Source organism: Ranitomeya imitator, chromosome 6 (genome assembly GCF_032444005.1).
Source record: "Ranitomeya imitator isolate aRanImi1 chromosome 6, aRanImi1.pri, whole genome shotgun sequence".
NCBI lineage: Eukaryota > Metazoa > Chordata > Amphibia > Anura > Dendrobatidae > Ranitomeya > Ranitomeya imitator.
The window spans coordinates 245,001-263,749 of record NC_091287.1 but is presented as its reverse complement, the minus strand read 5'-3'; the positions used below and the strand labels follow the sequence as shown (position 1 = coordinate 263,749).

The 18,749-nt window shown below is 54.1% G+C and overlaps 1 protein-coding gene across 4 annotated transcripts in view; it reads right to left on the bottom strand.

Moving 5' to 3' along the window:
• The window catches only part of AGAP3 (ArfGAP with GTPase domain, ankyrin repeat and PH domain 3), a 494,399-nt gene that overhangs the window by 378,048 nt on the left and 97,602 nt on the right, over positions 1-18,749 (bottom strand). The window contains exon 1 of one of the 4 annotated variants that reach the window (XM_069729027.1): positions 15,790-16,759. The exons of 2 other annotated variants lie outside the window; for them this stretch is intronic. In XM_069729027.1, coding sequence (XP_069585128.1) covers positions 15,790-16,645 — 856 coding nt within the window. In that variant the 5' untranslated portion in view covers positions 16,646-16,759. Of the gene's footprint in view, positions 1-15,789; positions 16,760-18,749 lie in introns of those variants that run through there. One more of the 4 variants, XM_069729026.1, reaches the window with a different exon arrangement.

Sequence of the window (18,749 nt, the reverse complement as noted above, 5' to 3'; positions counted from 1 at the left end):
CCTCCACAGCAGTGCTCCAATTCTCGGATGTGAGAGGATCGGAGCACGGTGCACTGACAGCCGGATTATGACCGCAGCAGAGGAGATGGGGATGTTACCGTTCTCCGGCTCCTCCACAGCGGTGCTCCAATTCTCTAATGTGAGAGGATCGGAGCACGGTGCACCAACAGCCGGATAATGACCGCAGCAGAGGAGATGGGGATGTTACCGTTCTCCGGCTCCTCCACAGCGGTGCTCCAATTCTCGGATGTGAGAGGATCGGAGCACGGTGCACCGACAGCCGGATAATGACCGCAGCAGAGGAGATGGGGATGTTACCGTTCTCCGGCTCCTCCACAGCGGTGCTCCAATTCTCGGATGTGAGAGGATCGGAGCACGGTGCACTGACAGCCGGATAATGACCGCAGCAGAGGAGATGGGGATGTTACCGTTCTCCGGCTCCTCCACAGCGGTGCTCCAATTCTCTAATGTGAGAGGATCGGAGCACGGTGCACCAACAGCCGGATAATGACCGCAGCAGAGGAGATGGGGATGTTACCGTTCTCCGGCTCCTCCACAGCGGTGCTCCAATTCTCTGATGTGAGAGGATCGGAGCACGGTGCACCAACAGCTGGATAATGACCGCAGCAGAGGAGATGGGGATGTTACCGTTCTCCGCCTCCTCCACAGCGGTGCTCCAATTCTCTGATGTGAGAGGATCGGAGCACGGTTCACCGACAGTCGTATAATGACCGCAGCAGAGGAGATGGGGATGTTACCGTTCTCCGGCTCCTCCACAGCGGTGCTCCAATTCTCGGATGTGAGAGGATCGGAGCACGGTGAACCAACAGCTGGATAATGACCGCAGCAGAGCAGATGGGGATGTTACCGTTCTCCGGCTCCTCCACGGCGGTGCTCCAATTCTCGGATGTGAGAGGATCGGAGCACGGTGCACTGACAGTCGTATAATGACCGCAGCAGAGGAGATGGGGATGTTACGTTCTCCGCCTCCTCCACGGCGGTGCTCCAATTCTCTGATGTGAGAGGATCGGAGCACGGTGCACTGACAGCCGGATAATGACCGCAGCAGAGGAGATGGGGATGTTACCGTTCTCCGGCTCCTCCACAGCGGTGCTCCAATTCTCTGATGTGAGAGGATCAGAGCACAGTGCACCGACAGTCGTATAATGACCGCAGCAGAGGAGATGGGGATGTTACGTTCTCCGGCTCCTCCACAGCGGTGCTCCAATTCTCTGATGTGAGAGGATCGGAGCACTGACAGCCGGATAATGACCGCAGCAGAGGAGATGGGGATGTTACGTTCTCCGGCTCCTCCACAGCGGTGCTCCAATTCTCTGATGTGAGAGGATCGGAGCACGGTGCACTGACAGTCGTATAATGACCGCAGCAGAGGAGATAGGGATGTTACGTTCTCCGGCTCCTCCACGGCGGTGCTCCAATTCTCTGATGCGAGAGGATCGGAGCACGGTGCACCAACAGCTGGATAATGACCGCAGCAGAGGAGATGGGGATATTACGTTCTCCGGCTCCTCCACGGCGGTGCTCCAATTCTCTGATGTGAGAGGATCGGAGCACGGTGCACTGACAGCCGTATAATGACCGCAGCAGAGGAGATGGGGATATTACGTTCTCCGGCTCCTCCACGGCGGTGCTCCAATTCTCTGATGTGAGAGGATCGGAGCACGGTGCACTGACAGCCGGATTATGACCGCAGCAGAGGAGATGGGGATGTTACGTTCTCCGGCTCCTCCACAGCGATGCTCCAATTCTCTGATGTGAGAGGATCGGAGCACGGTGCACCGACAGCCGTATAATGACCGCAGCAGAGGAGATGGGGATGTTACGTTCTCCGGCTCCTCCACAGCGGTGCTCCAATTCTCTGATGTGAGAGGATCGGAGCACTGACAGCCGGATAATGACCGCAGCAGAGGAGATGGGGATGTTACGTTCTCCGGCTCCTCCACGGCGGTGCTCCAATTCTCTGATGTGAGAGGATCGGAGCACGGTGCACTGACAGTCGTATAATGACCGCAGCAGAGGAGATAGGGATGTTACGTTCTCCGGCTCCTCCACGGCGGTGCTCCAATTCTCTGATGCGAGAGGATCGGAGCACGGTGCACCAACAGCTGGATAATGACCGCAGCAGAGGAGATGGGGATATTACGTTCTCCGGCTCCTCCACGGCGGTGCTCCAACTCTCTGATGTGAGAGGATCGGAGCACGGTGCACCAACAGCTGGATAATGACCGCAGCAGAGGAGATGGGGATATTACGTTCTCCGGCTCCTCCACGGCGGTGCTCCAATTCTCTGATGCGAGAGGATCGGAGCACTGTGCACCGACAGCCGTATAATGACCGCAGCAGAGGAGATGGGGATGTTACGTTCTCCGGCTCCTCCACGGCGGTGCTCCAATTCTCTGATGTGAGAGGATCGGAGCACGGTGCACCGACAGCCGTATAATGACCGCAGCAGAGGAGATGGGGATGTTACGTTCTCCGGCTCCTCCACGGCGGTGCTCCAATTCTCTGATGTGAGAGGATCGGGGCACTGTGCACTGACAGCCGGATAATGACCGCAGCAGAGGAGATGGGGATGTTACGTTCTCCGGCTCCTCCACAGCGGTGCTCCAATTCTCTGATGTGAGAGGATCGGAGCACGGTGCACTGACAGCCGGATAATGACCGCAGCAGAGGAGATGGGGATGTTACGTTCTCCGGCTCCTCCACAGCGGTGCTCCAATTCTCTGATGTGAGAGGATCGGAGCACGGTGCACTGACAGCCGGATTATGACCGCAGCAGAGGAGATGGGGATGTTACGTTCTCCGGCTCCTCCACAGCGGTGCTCCAATTCTCTGATGTGAGAGGATCGGAGCACGGTGCACCAACAGCCGTATAATGACCGCAGCAGAGGAGATGGGGATGTTACGTTCTCCGGCTCCTCCACAGCGGTGCTCCAATTCTCTGATGTGAGAGGATCGGAGCACGGTGCACTGACAGCCGGATAATGACCGCAGCAGAGGAGATGGGGATGTTACGTTCTCCGCCTCCTCCACGGCGGTGCTCCAATTCTCTGATGTGAGAGGATCGGAGCACGGTGCACTGACAGCCGGATAATGACCGCAGCAGAGGAGATGGGGATGTTACGTTCTCCGGCTCCTCCACAGCGGTGCTCCAATTCTCGGATGTGAGAGGATCGGAGCACGGTGCACTGACAGCCGTATAATGACCGCAGCAGAGGAGATGGGGATGTTACGTTCTCCGGCTCCTCCACAGCGGTGCTCCAATTCTCTGATGTGAGAGGATCGGAGCACGGTGCACTGACAGCCGGATTATGACCGCAGCAGAGGAGATGGGGATGTTACGTTCTCCGGCTCCTCCACGGCGGTGCTCCAATTCTCGGATGTGAGAGGATCGGAGCACGGTGCACTGACAGCCGTATAATGACCGCAGCAGAGGAGATGGGGATGTTACGTTCTCCGGCTCCTCCACGGCGGTGCTCCAATTCTCGGATGTGAGAGGATCGGAGCACGGTGCACTGACAGCCGTATAATGACCGCAGCAGAGGAGATGGGGATGTTACGTTCTCCGGCTCCTCCACGGCGGTGCTCCAATTCTCTGATGTGAGAGGATCGGAGCACAGTGCACCGACAGCCGGATAATGACCGCAGCAGAGCAGATGGGGATGTTACGTTCTCCGGCTCCTCCACGGCGGTGCTCCAATTCTCGGATGTGAGAGGATCGGAGCACTGTGCACCGACAGTCGTATAATGACCGCAGCAGAGGAGATGGGGATGTTACCGTTCTCCGGCTCCTCCACAGCGGTGCTCCAATTCTCTGATGTGAGAGGATCGGAGCACGGTGCACCGACAGCCGGATAATGACCGCAGCAGAGGAGATGGGGATGTTACATTCTCCGGCTCCTCCACAGCGGTGCTCCAATTCTCTGATGTGAGAGGATCGGAGCACGGTGCACCAAAGCCGGATTATGACCGCAGCAGAGGAGATGGGGACGTTACGTTCTCCGGCTCCTCCACAGCGGTGCTCCAATTCTCTGATGTGAGAGGATCGGAGCACGGTGCACCAAAGCCGGATTATGACCGCAGCAGAGGAGATGGGGATGTTACGTTCTCCGGCTCCTCCACAGCGGTGCTCCAATTCTCTGATGTGAGAGGATCGGAGCACGGTGCACTGACAGCCGGATAATGACCGCAGCAGAGGAGATGGGGATGTTACCGTTCTCCGGCTCCTCCACGGCGGTGCTCCAATTCTCGGATGTGAGAGGATCGGAGCACGGTGCACTGACAGCCGGATTATGACCGCAGCAGAGGAGATGGGGATGTTACGTTCTCCGGCTCCTCCACGGCGGTGCTCCAATTCTCTGATGTGAGAGGATCGGAGCACGGTGCACTGACAGCCGGATAATGACCGCAGCAGAGGAGATGGGGATGTTACCGTTCTCCGGCTCCTCCACAGCGGTGCTCCAATTCTCGGATGTGAGAGGATCGGAGCACAGTGCAGCGACAGCCGGATAATGACCGCAGCAGAGGAGATGGGGATGTTACGTTCTCCGGCTCCTCCACGGCGGTGCTCCAATTCTCGGATGTGAGAGGATCGGAGCACGGTGCACCGACAGCCGGATAATGACCGCAGCAGAGGAGATGGGGACGTTACGTTCTCCGGCTCCTCCACGGCGGTGCTCCAATTCTCTGATGTGAGAGGATCGGAGCACGGTGCACCAACAGCCGGATAATGACCGCAGCAGAGGAGATGGGGATGTTACGTTCTCCGGCTCCTCCACGGCGGTGCTCCAATTCTCGGATGTGAGAGGATCGGAGCACGGTGCACCAACAGCCGGATAATGACCGCAGCAGAGGAGATGGGGATGTTACGTTCTCCGGCTCCTCCACGGCGGTGCTCCAATTCTCTGATGTGAGAGGATCGGAGCACGGTGCACTGACAGCCGGATAATGACCGCAGCAGAGGAGATGGGGATGTTACCATTCTCCGGCTCCTCCACAGCGGTGCTCCAATTCTCGGATGTGAGAGGATCGGAGCACAGTGCAGCGACAGCCGGATAATGACCGCAGCAGAGGAGATGGGGATGTTACCGTTCTCCGGCTCCTCCACAGCGGTGCTCCAATTCTCTGATGTGAGAGGATCGGAGCACGGTGCACCAACAGCTGGATAATGACCGCAGCAGAGGAGATGGGGATGTTACGTTCTCCGGCTCCTCCACGGCGGTGCTCCAATTCTCTGATGTGAGAGGATCGGAGCACGGTGCACTGACAGCCGTATAATGACCGCAGCAGAGGAGATGGGGATGTTACCGTTCTCCGGCTCCTCCACAGCGGTGCTCCAATTCTCGGATGTGAGAGGATCGGAGCACGGTGCACCGACAGTCGTATAATGACCGCAGCAGACGAGATGGGGATGTTACGTTCTCCGGCTCCTCCAATTCTCTGATGTGAGGATCGGAGCACGGTGCACCAACAGCTGGATAATGACCGCAGCAGAGGAGATGGGGATGTTACGTTCTCCGGCTCCTCCACAGCGGTGCTCCAATTCTCGGATGTGAGAGGATCGGAGCACGGTGCACTGACAGCCGGATTATGACCGCAGCAGAGGAGATGGGGATGTTACGTTCTCCGGCTCCTCCACGGCGGTGCTCCAATTCTCTGATGTGAGAGGATTGGAGCACGGTGCACCAACAGTCGTATAATGACCGCAGCAGAGGAGATGGGGATGTTACCGTTCTCCGCCTCCTCCACGGCGGTGCTCCAATTCTCTGATGTGAGAGGATCGGAGCACGGTGCACTGACAGCCGTATAATGACCGCAGCAGAGGAGATGGGGATGTTACGTTCTCCGCCTCCTCCACAGCGGTGCTCCAATTCTCTGATGTGAGAGGATCGGAGCACGGTGCACTGACAGTCGTATAATGACCGCAGCAGAGGAGATGGGGATGTTACGTTCTCCGGCTCCTCCACAGCGGTGCTCCAATTCTCGGATGTGAGAGGATCGGAGCACGGTGCACTGACAGCCGGATTATGACCGCAGCAGAGGAGATGGGGATGTTACCGTTCTCCGGCTCCTCCACAGCGGTGCTCCAATTCTCTGATGTGAGAGGATCGGAGCACGGTGCACTGACAGCCGGATTATGACCGCAGCAGAGGAGATGGGGATGTTACGTTCTCCGGCTCCTCCACAGCGGTGCTCCAATTCTCTGATGTGAGAGGATCGGAGCACGGTGCACCGACAGCCGGATAATGACCGCAGCAGAGGAGATGGGGATGTTACCGTTCTCCGCCTCCTCCACAGCGGTGCTCCAATTCTCTGATGTGAGAGGATCGGAGCACGGTGCACCGACAGCCGTATAATGACCGCAGCAGAGGAGATGGGGATGTTACGTTCTCCGGCTCCTCCACAGCGGTGCTCCAATTCTCTGATGTGAGAGGATCGGAGCACGGTGCACCGACAGTCGTATAATGACCGCAGCAGAGGAGATGGGGATGTTACCGTTCTCCGCCTCCTCCACGGCGGTGCTCCAATTCTCTGATGTGAGAGGATCGGAGCACGGTGCACTGACAGCCGTATAATGACCGCAGCAGAGGAGATGGGGATGTTACGTTCTCCGGCTCCTCCACGGCGGTGCTCCAATTCTCTGATGTGAGAGGATCGGAGCACGGTGCACCGACAGCCGTATAATGACCGCAGCAGAGGAGATGGGGATGTTACGTTCTCCGGCTCCTCCACGGCGGTGCTCCAATTCTCTGATGTGAGAGGATCGGAGCACGGTGCACTGACAGCCGGATTATGACCGCAGCAGAGGAGATGGGGATGTTACGTTCTCCGGCTCCTCCACAGCGGTGCTCCAATTCTCTGATGTGAGAGGATCGGAGCACGGTGCACTGACAGCCGGATAATGAAAGCAGCAGAGGACATGGGGATGTTACCGATCTCCGGCTCCTCCACAGCGGTGCTCCAATTCTCGGATGTGAGAGGATCGGAGCACGGTGCACTGACAGCCGTATAATGACCGCAGCAGAGGAGATGGGGATGTTACGTTCTCCGGCTCCTCCACGGCGGTGCTCCAATTCTCTGATGTGAGAGGATCGGAGCACGGTGCACTGACAGCCGGATTATGACCGCAGCAGAGGAGATGGGGATGTTACGTTCTCCGGCTCCTCCACAGCGGTGCTCCAATTCTCTGATGTGAGAGGATCGGAGCACGGTGCACTGACAGCCGGATAATGAAAGCAGCAGAGGACATGGGGATGTTACCGATCTCCGCCTCCTCCACAGCGGTGCTCCAATTCTCTGATGTGAGAGGATCGGAGCACGGTGCACTGACAGCCGGATAATGACCGCAGCAGAGGAGATGGGGATGTTACGTTCTCCGGCTCCTCCACAGCGGTGCTCCAATTCTCTGATGTGAGAGGATCGGAGCACGGTGCACTGACAGCCGGATAATGAAAGCAGGACAGCCAAAGCCGAGTGTCGACATCTCGCATCCGATGCCGAACCCTAATGTGACTCCGGCCTATTGCAGACTCATGGATCCGATTCATAAGACTTCTCTGCATTTCACGCCTTTACTTTACACGGTCTTTGCTTGTATTCAGATATTTTTATTATTCCGTCTTTTGTAATATTTTTAAGCAATTAACTTCTTGTACATTCAATCTAAAATTTAGCAAGTTTGTTCTTTGCTGCCTAAACATTCCTACAAACTCTGAAAGGTCACGAATAGTTTGGCTGTGCTATCGTTTATAGTGCAAGAAGAGGACCCATCAGGTGCTTAGGAAAGCTGGGTGGCATGTGTGCTCGTGTGTGACCCAGTGCAGGAGTCTCGCTGATCACCACAGCAAGTGGTGGCAGCAGAAAGTGTGGTGTTGAAGTGATTGGCTGAGGGGTGCCAATAAGCGGACGAGCGACTGTGCCCCTGTACAGTCGCATCTGAGACGCCCATGTCGCTCCCTACTTAGCCGAATCCAACTTACCTCTACATTTCTTTGCTTCATCTTTCCATTGTATCAACCTTCTAACTATTTTTTCCTGGCATGGACCCTCTAACACCATCTTTCCCTTCCATGGACCTTCCTTCCTTCTTTACTATTCGATTCTTTACCTTGCATGAACCTTCTCTCTTTTTCTCCATCATAAACCGTCCCTTCTCCATTTCTCCCCTCTCTTTCCCTTACAAGAATCATTCAGCGCTCAGTTTCCCTGGGATGATTTATTATTATTTATTTATATGGCACCATTGATTCCATGGTCTGTACATGAGAAGGGGGCTACATACAAGTTACAGATATCACCTACAGTAAACTAACAATGACAGACTGATACAGAGGGGTGAGCACCCTGCCCTTGCGGACTTACATTCTACAGGAGGGTGGGGAAGGAGACAATAGGTCGAGGGTTGCAGGAGCTCCGGTGGTGGTGAGGCGGTAGCTCCGGTGGTGGTGAGGCGGCAGCTCCGGTGGTGGTGAGGCGGCAGCTCCGGTGGTGGTGAGGCGGTAAGCTCCGGTGGTGGTGAGGCGGTAAGCTCCGGTGGTGGTGAGGCGGTAGCTCCGGTGGTGGTGAGGCGGTAGCTCCGGTGGTGGTGAGGCGGTAGCTCCGGTGGTGGTGAGGCGGTAGCTCCGGTGTTGGTGAGGCGGTAGCTCCGGTGTTGGTGAGGCGGTAGCTCCGGTGGTGGTGAGGCGGTAGCTCCGGTGGTGGTGAGGCGGTAGCTCCGGTGGTGGTGAGGCGGTAGCTCCGGTGGTGGTGAGGCGGTAGCTCCGGTGGTGGTGAGGCGGTAGCTCCGGTGGTGGTGAGGCGGTAGCTCCGGTGGTGGTGAGGCGGTAGCTCCGGTGGTGGTGAGGCGGTAGCTCCGGTGGTGGTGAGGCGGTAGCTCCGGTGGTGGTGAGGCGGTAGCTCCGGTGGTGGTGAGGCGGTAGCTCCGGTGGTGGTGAGGCGGTAGCTCCGGTGGTGGTGAGGCGGTAGCTCCGGTGGTGGTGAGGCGCTAGCTCCGGTGGTGGTGAGGCGCTAGCTCCGGTGGTGGTGAGGCGCTAGCTCCGGTGGTGGTGAGGCGCTAGCTCCGGTGGTGGTGAGGCGGTAGCTCCGGTGGTGGTGAGGCGGTAGCTCCGGTGGTGGTGAGGCGGTAGCTCCGGTGTTGGTGAGGCGGTAGCTCCGATGTTGGTGAGGCGGTAGCTCCGGTAGTGATGAGGCGGCAGTGGGGTCAGTGCAGGCTCTAGGCTTTCCTGAAGAGATGGGTTTTCAGGTTCCGTCTGAAGGATCCGAATGTGGTTGATAGTCGGACGTGTTGGAGCAAAGAATTCCAGAGGATGGGGGATATTCGGGAGAAATCTTGGAGGCGGTTGGGTGAGGAGCAAATGTGTGGAGAAGAGAAGGAGGTCTTGGGAGGACCGGAGATTACGTGAGGGAAGATATCGGAAGATTAGTTCCGAGATATATGGAGGAGACAGGTTGTGGATGGCTTTGTAGGTCAGTATTAGTAATTTGAACTGGATATGCCGAGGGAATGGATAGTGTCTCATTTTTGTGTGTCACGTTCTTTTTGATCCCCTTTTTTCATGGAATGGACTTTATATCTGTCTTTTTTTCTTGTATTTACCCATTATAAATCTCTTTGCCTGAAATGGACCTTAAAGGGAACCTGTCACCCCCGTTTTTTCAGTAGGAGATAAAAATACCGTTAAATAGGGCCTGAGCTGTGCTTTACAATAGGGTATTTTTTGTCCCCTGATTCCCCACCTATGCTGCCGAAATACCTTACAAAAGTGGCCTTTTTCGCCTGTCAATCAGGCTGGTCAGGTCAGATGGGCGTGGTCACAGCGCTGTTTCTCCCCCACATCTTGCTTATGTTCCCGTTGGTGGCGTAGTGCTTCTCGCATGCACAAGTGCCGAATGCACTGCGCAGCTGTAGAAAAAGAGCGCGCTCGCCGCTATTCAGCGGTTTCTCGGTGGGCGCGGCCATCTTCCTGAGGCTGCGCGTGCGCAGATGGAGTCTCCAGCTTCCCGGGGCTTCAGGAAAATGGCCGCGGGATGCCGCGCGTGCGTAGATGGACATCGCGGCGGCCATTTTCCTGAAGCCGAGTTCGAATAGCGGCGAGCGCGCTCTTTTTCTACAGCTGCGCAGTGCATTCGGCACTTGCGCATGCAAGAAGCACTACACCACCAACGGGAACATAAGCAAGATGTGGGGGAGAAACAGCGCTGTGACCACGCCCATCTGACCTGATCAGCCTGATTGACAGTCGAAAAAGGCCTCTTTTGTAAGGTATTTCGGCAGCATAGGTGGGGAATCAGGGGACAAAAAATACCCTATTTTAAAGCACAGCTCAGGCCCTATTTAACGGTATTTTTATCTCCTACTGAAAAAACGGGGTGACAGGTTCCCGTTAAGTTCCTCTCTTTTCTAGTATAGACCTTCTATGAGTCGCTTTTTCTTGACTAGAAGTTTTATCACTCGCTTTATCTTGCATAAACCTTTGAGCCGTCATTCATCAGCATGGACTATATATCATTCCCTTTCTCTTGCATGAATTATCCATTCCTCTTTTTCCCTAGCATGAAACTTATGTCTCAGTCTTTCCTTGGCATGAGCCTTTTATCCATCTCTGTTATGGACCTTCCCTTTCGTGGATTTTGTATCTATCTCTTTCACTTGCATGGACCATGTGACGACATAGCATTTTATCTTAACTAACCAGATGTCTATTTTCAGCAAGCCAGGAGTAATAGACTTATCTATATGTTGACTTCTGAAATTATGCATTTCTGTCTGGTTGATCAAGACACAGACTTTTGTTTGTATAAGCCTGTAATATTGCCTTGTACGTTGACAATTCGTTGTAACAGTGTGCCGTTATCCTGGATGACTAATGATACAAGGTCATTGAACAATGATGTTTGCTGATATGTTAATTACATATTGTTCAGGTCAGCTAGTTTGTTGACTTGCAAAACAGAGGAGGAAAAACTATGCAAATAGATTAAATAAAGAAACAATCTGAGTTGATCTCGTTACCATTCTTCCCCTTTACATTTGAATGTTGGGTTGAAAGACACTTGTTATCTATAAAAAAAAAAGGATACATATACCTTCATATACAGATATACATCCAAAAGAACCAAAGACTCTACAAGACAGCAGCCACAATATCATGGCTCTATCAAGAAGGAAACAGATTTGTAATTCTACAGGAGGCCAGCTTAGAGGACCACGAGCCCGGCTGAGAGAATACAGAGCAGCTATATTGACCATAACTGAACCACGGATACGTTTGGGGTAGTTAAGATTTGAATCGACCAGTTACTTGAGCCCCATGGATATGTTTCTGTTTGTGAAAGCCAGAGAAGGTACCTATAGGTCTCACCTGGCTGAATGTTCAGAGAAGCCAGGTTGTGACGATCAACTGGCCTCGTATTTCACTGGACTGTACTCTTCCTAAGCTTGTCGTTACCTGCTCTCTGTGTGCATGCGACAGATGCGGTAGTCGGCCCTTAAAGCTCTGAAGTCACAACTGCTCTTATCTCGGCGAGTCAGTACAAGGGTAAGCCTCAAATGTGCACCCTCTTGTGTATTTTGCTGGGACTGTTGTATGTGTTATTTGCCTGTTTTTGTGGTTCTATAAAAGTTTTACCCTCACCCTTTGTTGCCTGTAGTATTACGCCCATGGTAAAAGGAGAGTGGGCGTTCGGTGGGATTATCCCTGGTCCATGAGGTTTCAGCTAGCGGTCTAGAGCAGGGGTCCCCAACTCCAGTCCTCAAGGCCCACCAACAGGTCATGTTTTCAGGATTTCCTTTGCATTGCACAGGTGATGCAATTATTACCTGGGCAAGACTAAGGAAATCCTGAAAACATGACATGTTGGTGGGCCTTGAGGACTGTTTTCAGGATTTCCTTAGTCTTGCCCAGGTAATAATTGCATCACCTGTGCAATGCAAAGGAAATCCTGAAAACATGACCTGTTGGTGGCCCTTGAGGACTGGAGTTGGGGACCCCTGGTCTAGAGCACCCTCTGGCCCCGGTGTCTCCACAGACCGTCAAACAACCATTGTCCTGCATGGAAACCTCCTCCTGCTCTTTCCCTAGCCTTCTCTATCCTTGGAATGCACCTTCTTATCCTTCACGTTCCCTGGCATGGACCACCCATACCTCTCTTTCCCTGGTATGTACCTTACCTTGAATGGACATGGTATTTGCCCATTTCTCTTGCATGTACTTTCTATCAATCATTCATCTCTTGCAATGACCCATCCTCCCACTCTTTCCCTGGCATGGACTTCGTTGTAGCTTTCTGCTTCTCTTGCATAAACCTTCCACCATCTCGTCCCTGGCACAGACTTTATATCATTCTTTGCTTTTGCATGGAAACTTCCATTCTTCTTTCCCTGGCATGAACCTTACTCTGTATGCACTAGGTATCCATCTCTTTCTTTTGCACGTACTTTCCGTCAGTCTCCCTCTTAAACCGCTCCTTTGCTTGTACCATCCTTCGGGCCCGCTCATTTGCTTGTACGGTCCTTCTGGTCCGCTCTTTTGCTTGTACGGTCCTTCTGGCCCGCTCTTTTGCTTGTACCGTCCTTCTGGCCCGCTCCTTTGCTTGTATGGTCCTTCAGGCAATCCTTTGCTTGTACGGTCCTTCTGGCCCGCTCCTTTGCTTGTACGGTCCTTCTGGCCCGCTCCTTTGCTTGTACGGTCCTTCTGGCCCGCTCCTTTGCTTGTACGGTCCTTCTGGCCCGCTCCTTTGCTTGTACGGTCCTTCTGGCCCGCTCCTTTGCTGGTACGGTTCTACTAGCCATCGTGCCCTTGCATGAACTTTCTAGCCTTCTCATTATCTTCCATAGACCTTTTAGCCTTATCTTTCTTGTATGGACTTTGTATCTATCTCTTATTCTTGCATAGACCTACATTCCACCTTCTCCATTTTCAACTATCTCTTTTATCCCCTCTCAGAATGAAAACTGATCATTTGAATCATTTTTTATTCCATCTGTGGAGACATGGGCGGCGTCAGACAACATAGGGTAAGGGTAAAACTTTGTGACAATACTTTATTGAACCACAAAACAGGCAAATAACACATAGAACAGTCACAGCACATTCCACAAGATGGTGCACATTACAGAGTCTCACCTTTCCGCTGACTCGCCAGGATAAGAGCAGAGGTTACTTCATAGCTTCCAGGGCAGACTACTCCTCCTGTGGCATGCACACAGAGGGGAGGTAACGACAAGCGTAGGGAGATCACAGTCCATTCAGGTACAAGGCCAGTTGACAGGAGTATCACCACCAGAAATCAACTTCCAGGGTCAGCTACCCCACCTGTGGCATGCATAGAGAGCAGGTAACGACAAGTTTAGGAAGATGACAGACTATTGAGGTACAAGGCCAGTTGACCGGAGGGTCACAGCCTGGCTTCTCCAAACATCGCCATGGAGCCAGGTGACCAGTGGGTCCCATTTCTGGCTTTCACAGACATATCCATGGGGCTCAGGTGGCTGGTGGGTTCAAATCCTAACTACTCCAAACGTATCCATGGTTCTGCAATGGCCAATGGAGCAGAACTGTATTCTTTCAGCCGGGTCTGTTGGTCCCCTAAGCTGGCATACTGTTGAATGTCAAATTTTTGTCGCTCGTTATGGAGCCACGAGGTCATGGCTGCCATGTTGTAAAGAGTGTCTAGGTCTTTGGATCTCTTGGCTGTCTGGATGTCTAGACTGAATATCTGTCTGATTCTACAGAGGCATAGATCCTATTTTTAAAAAGTTAACTGTCCTTCAAGGCAGCATTCACAGGTAAAGGGAAAGAATGGTGATGATATCAACTCACATTATTTGATTCATTTTTTGCATAGTTTTTCCCTCCTCTGTTTTGCAAGTCAACAAACTGGCTGGCCTGGACAATGTGTAATCAAAATATCAGCAAATATTATTGTTCTATGATCCTGTACCACTAGTCATCAAGGAAAACAGCACAATACGTTACATCAAATCTCAATTTACAAATCAATATTACAGGCTTATACGAACTAAACTGTTTTATTGACGAACCAGAAAAAAATAAAAAAAATAAAAATTCAAAAGTCAAACGTATAAAGAGCAGTCTCTTCCTGCTGGCTTTCTGAAAATAGACATCTGGTTAAAAGGAACCGGTCCCCCCCCCCCCCCCCCAGGTGTTTTTAACTAAAACAGCCACTTGTGCAGAACTAATGCTGCATTCTGTCAAGGTGGCTCTTTTAGTTCGGTTCCCTGCCAACGCTGAAATTGTTTTTAGAATTTGCCCCTCATACCTGTAGTTTGTCAGGGGGCATGTCTTCTCCCCCCCGACACAAACGCCTCCCAGCCGTCACACAGGGTCTCTGTGCGCCCCCTCCACTGTCTTCCTGAATGTCCCCGGCGCCAGCACTGTACGTTTTTTTTCCTGGCATGCTAAGTTTGCGGCTGCCCTTCGACGGCTGGGAGGCGTTTGTGTCCGGGGGGAAAAGACATGCCCCAGGACAGACTACAGGTATGAGGGGCAAATTATAAAAACGAATAGTTCAGCGTTGGCAGGGACCCCAACTAAAAGAGCCACCTTGACAGAATGCAGCATTAGTGCAGCACACGGCGGCTCTTCGCTTAAAACGCCTGAAAGGTTCCCTTTAAGATTAAATGCTGTGTCGTCAAACGACCTGATAAGTCTGGCTGCATAATATTACCACATACATATCTACAAGATGAACCATTATGCAATATCATTTTTTTTATTATAAGCCAAAAATGTGAAGAATTGGAGGTCAGTATTAAAAGGCACAGGTCGCTAACCATCAAGCAGTTTCTGGGCGTTTCCAGGAAAATGTCATCTCATATTAAAAAGGACTTCACAGAGGACAGCAATAGCCCAAGTCTGAGAAGATTCCACCTAAGTATCTCAGGATCCAGTTTTGGGCTTTACACTTAATAAAAGTATAGAAGGAAGTTCTGGTCAGGTCAGAAGCAGCAACTAGATGACACTAGATGGAAGCCTCGCCTAAACAACGCAGACGACCGAGGCCTCGTCTGCATCACAAGGGAGTGCCAACCACAGGAGGCAGCGGCAACCACAGGAGGCAGCGGCAACCACAGGAGGCAGCGGCAACCACAGGAGGCAGCGCCAACCGCAGGAGGCAGCGCCAACCGCAGGAGGCAGCGCCAACCGCAGGAGGCAGCGCCAACCGCAGGAGGCAGCGCCAACCGCAGGAGGCAGCGCCAACCGCAAGAGGCAGTGCCAACCGCAAGAGGCAGTGCCAGCCGCAAGAGGCAGTGCCAGCCGCAAGAGGCAGTGCCAGCCGCAAGAGGCAGTGCCAGCCGCAAGAGGCAGTGCCAACCCCAGGAGGCAGTGCCAACCGCAAGAGGCAGTGCCAACCGCAAGAGGCAGTGCCAACCGCAAGAGGCAGTGCCAACCGCAAGAGGCAGTGCCAACCGCAAGAGGCAGTGCCAGCCGCAAGAGGCAGTGCCAGCAGCAAGAGGCAGTGCCAACCGCAAGAGGCAGTGCCAACCGCAAGAGGCAGTGCCAACCGCAAGAGGCAGTGCCAACCGCAAGAGGCAGCGCCAACCACAAGAGGCAGTGCCAACCACAAGAGGTAGAAGAGGCAGATATCACCTTTATAGAGGACCAGAGGCTTCTCACAACAAACTTAGAAGTCACAGCCCTGGTGACATGGATAGTGGAAGACTTCTATCAAGGTGACTAAGCACATGGTGAAGTGGCAACCAATAAAAGCCTGAATAAACAGAAGAAGTGCGTCCCGTCATCTTACCCACGCTGCACGATATCCCCACCAGGATGGGCTCAGATGTCTGGATGCGGTCACCACCTGCCCAGCTGTTGCCAGTGCTGAACTCCTTCTTTCGGAAAGGGCCAGTGATGACCCTCCACAGTCGGAATCGGTTTTCTTTACTTTCCACTAATGGAACCTCAGAGATGAGGAGATCCTTATGTGATGGAGCAGTTTGCAGGGAGCAGCTATCCACTTTGCTCCGACTCCTTAAGCTGTTGTCCCACCGTTCACGGTCCTTTCGGAAGTCTGCTCCACGCCGGAGTCGGAAACTGAAGCTTTTCCGGAGAGATGACAGGTTCTTCCTTGACTGCGTTTCTGGAGTTTTGGTCCCAAACACATTCCACCGCTGACTGCTAAACAAAGAGGCTCCACGTAGAAATCCGGAGCCACGGCCACACTCTTTCCGGCAAGATGAGGAGTCTTGTGCTCCACTCAGTCGGTTTATGTCCAGGACACTCACACTCAGGGGTCGGGACGTGCTGGTGCCAATAGCTGACTTGCATTCTTGTACACCTCCTGAGGGGTCACATTTCTTCACAGACCTGTTCTTCAGGAGGTCCAGCCACCCCACTAATGAGCTGGAACTGCTCTCTCTTTTGGTGCTTATGACTCCATTACCCACTGAGCAGAGGCTTTTAGGTCGACATTTCTGGTGCTTGGCCGCATGAAGAGCAGCTTGTACAGCTCGGTTGGAGGAAGGATCTGTCTTTACATGATGAGTAGAGAGCTCCATTTTCTCGATGGGACACACATGTCCTAACTCCACACTTCTGCATGTCCTCATCATGCACAAATTGCCGTAGGATCTCGGAGGCGAGGACAGTGTGCAGACCATCCACCCATTTCGAAAATCTCCCAGATGAGAGCGAGAGAGAGTGCAGAAGACAGCAGCACAAACTTGGGAGAAAAACGATGGGAGGCAGAAGTGGAGCGCAGCTCTGGAGGATTCCAATGCATCGTGTTAGGACATGTGTGACAGTAACAGGTTATACAGGGAGAGGCCAGGGTGACGCGCAGCCCCGAAACCATAAAACCCTCCACACACAGCACCGTGTCCAGGCAGGAGGGAAATCCTGTGGACACATGCAGCAAACCAATCGTCTCTGTTACAAAAACGCCATAATAACGTACACAGAATCCATCAGAATCCACACAATAATCCTAAAACGGTCAATCATTCCATCAGAAGCCGAATATTTATGTTATAGCCGTCACAGTCTCCCCCTGCCGGTACACAGCAGTCACTGTCTCCCCCCCCGCCCGCTGGTGCACAGCAGTCACAGTCTCCCCCTGCTGGTACACAGCAGTCACAGTCTCCCCCTGCTGGTACACAGCAGTCACTGTCTCCCCCCTGCTGGTACACAGCAGTCACAGTCTCCCCCTGCTGGTGCACAGCAGTCACAGTCTCCCCCCGCTGGTACACAGCAGTCACAGTCTCCCCCTGCTGGTACACAGCAGTCACTGTCTCCCCCCCCCCCCCCCCCGCCCGCTGGTGCACAGCAGTCACAGTCTCCCCCTGCTGGTACACAGCAGTCACAGTCTCCCCCCTGCTGGTACACAGCAGTCACAGTCTCCCCCTGCTGGTGCACAGCAGTCACAGTCTCCCCCCGCTGGTACACAGCAGTCACAGTCTCCCCCTGCTGGTACACAGCAGTCACAGTCTCCCCCTGCTGGTACACAGCAGTCACTGTCTCCCCCCCCCCCCCCCCGCCCGCTGGTGCACAGCAGTCACAGTCTCCCCCTGCTGGTACACAGCAGTCACAGTCTCCCCCTGCTGGTACACAGCAGTCACAGTCTCCCCCCGCTGGTACACAGCAGTCACAGTCTCCCCCTGTTGGTACACAGCAGTCACAGTCTCCCCCCTGCTGGTACACAGCAGTCACAGTCTCCCCCTGCTGGTGCACAGCAGTCACAGTCTCCCCCCGCTGGTACACAGCAGTCACAGTCTCCCCCTGCTGGTACACAGCAGTCACAGTCTCCCCCTGCTGGTACACAGCAGTCACTGTCTCCCCCCCCCCCCCGCCCGCTGGTGCACAGCAGTCACAGTCTCCCCCTGCTGGTACACAGCAGTCACAGTCTCCCCCTGCTGGTACACAGCAGTCACAGTCTCCCCCCGCTGGTACACAGCAGTCACAGTCTCCCCCTGCTGGTACACAGCAGTCACAGTCTCCCCCCGCTGGTGCACAGCAGTCACAGTCTCCCCCTGCTGGTACACAGCAATCACAGTCTCCCCCTGCTGGTGCACAGCAGTCACAGTCTCCCCCTGCTGGTACACAGCAGTCACAGTCTCCCCCTGCTGGTGCACAGCAGTCACAGTCTCCCCCTGCTGGTACACAGCAGTCACAGTCTCCCCCTGCTGGTACACGGCAGTCACAGTCTCCCCCTGCTGGTACACAGCAGTCACAGTCTCCCCCCGCTGGTGCACAGCAGTCACAGTCTCCCCCCGCTGGTGCACAGCAGTCACAGTCTCCCCCTGCTGGTACACAGCAGTCACAGTCTCCCCCTGCTGGTGCACAGCAGTCACAGTCTCCCCTTGCTGGTACACAGCAGTCACAGTCTCCCCCTGCTGGTGCACAGCAGTCACAGTCTCCCCCTGCTGGTACACAGCAGTCACAGTCTCCCCCTGCCGGTACACAGCAGTCACAGTCTCTCCCCCCCCCCCCCCCGCTGGTGCACAGCAGTCACAGTCTCCCTCAGCTGGTACACAGCAGTCACAGTCTCCCCCTGCTGGTACACAGCAGTCACAGTCTCCCCCAGCTGGTACACAGCAGTCACAGTCTCCCCCTGCTGGTACACAGCAGTCACAGTCTCCCCCCGCTGGTACACAGCAGTCACTGTCTCCCCCCCGCTGGTGCACAGCAGTCATAGTCTCCCCCTGCTGGTACACAGCAGTCACAGTCTCCCCCCGCTGGTACACAGCAGTCACAGTCTCCCCCTGC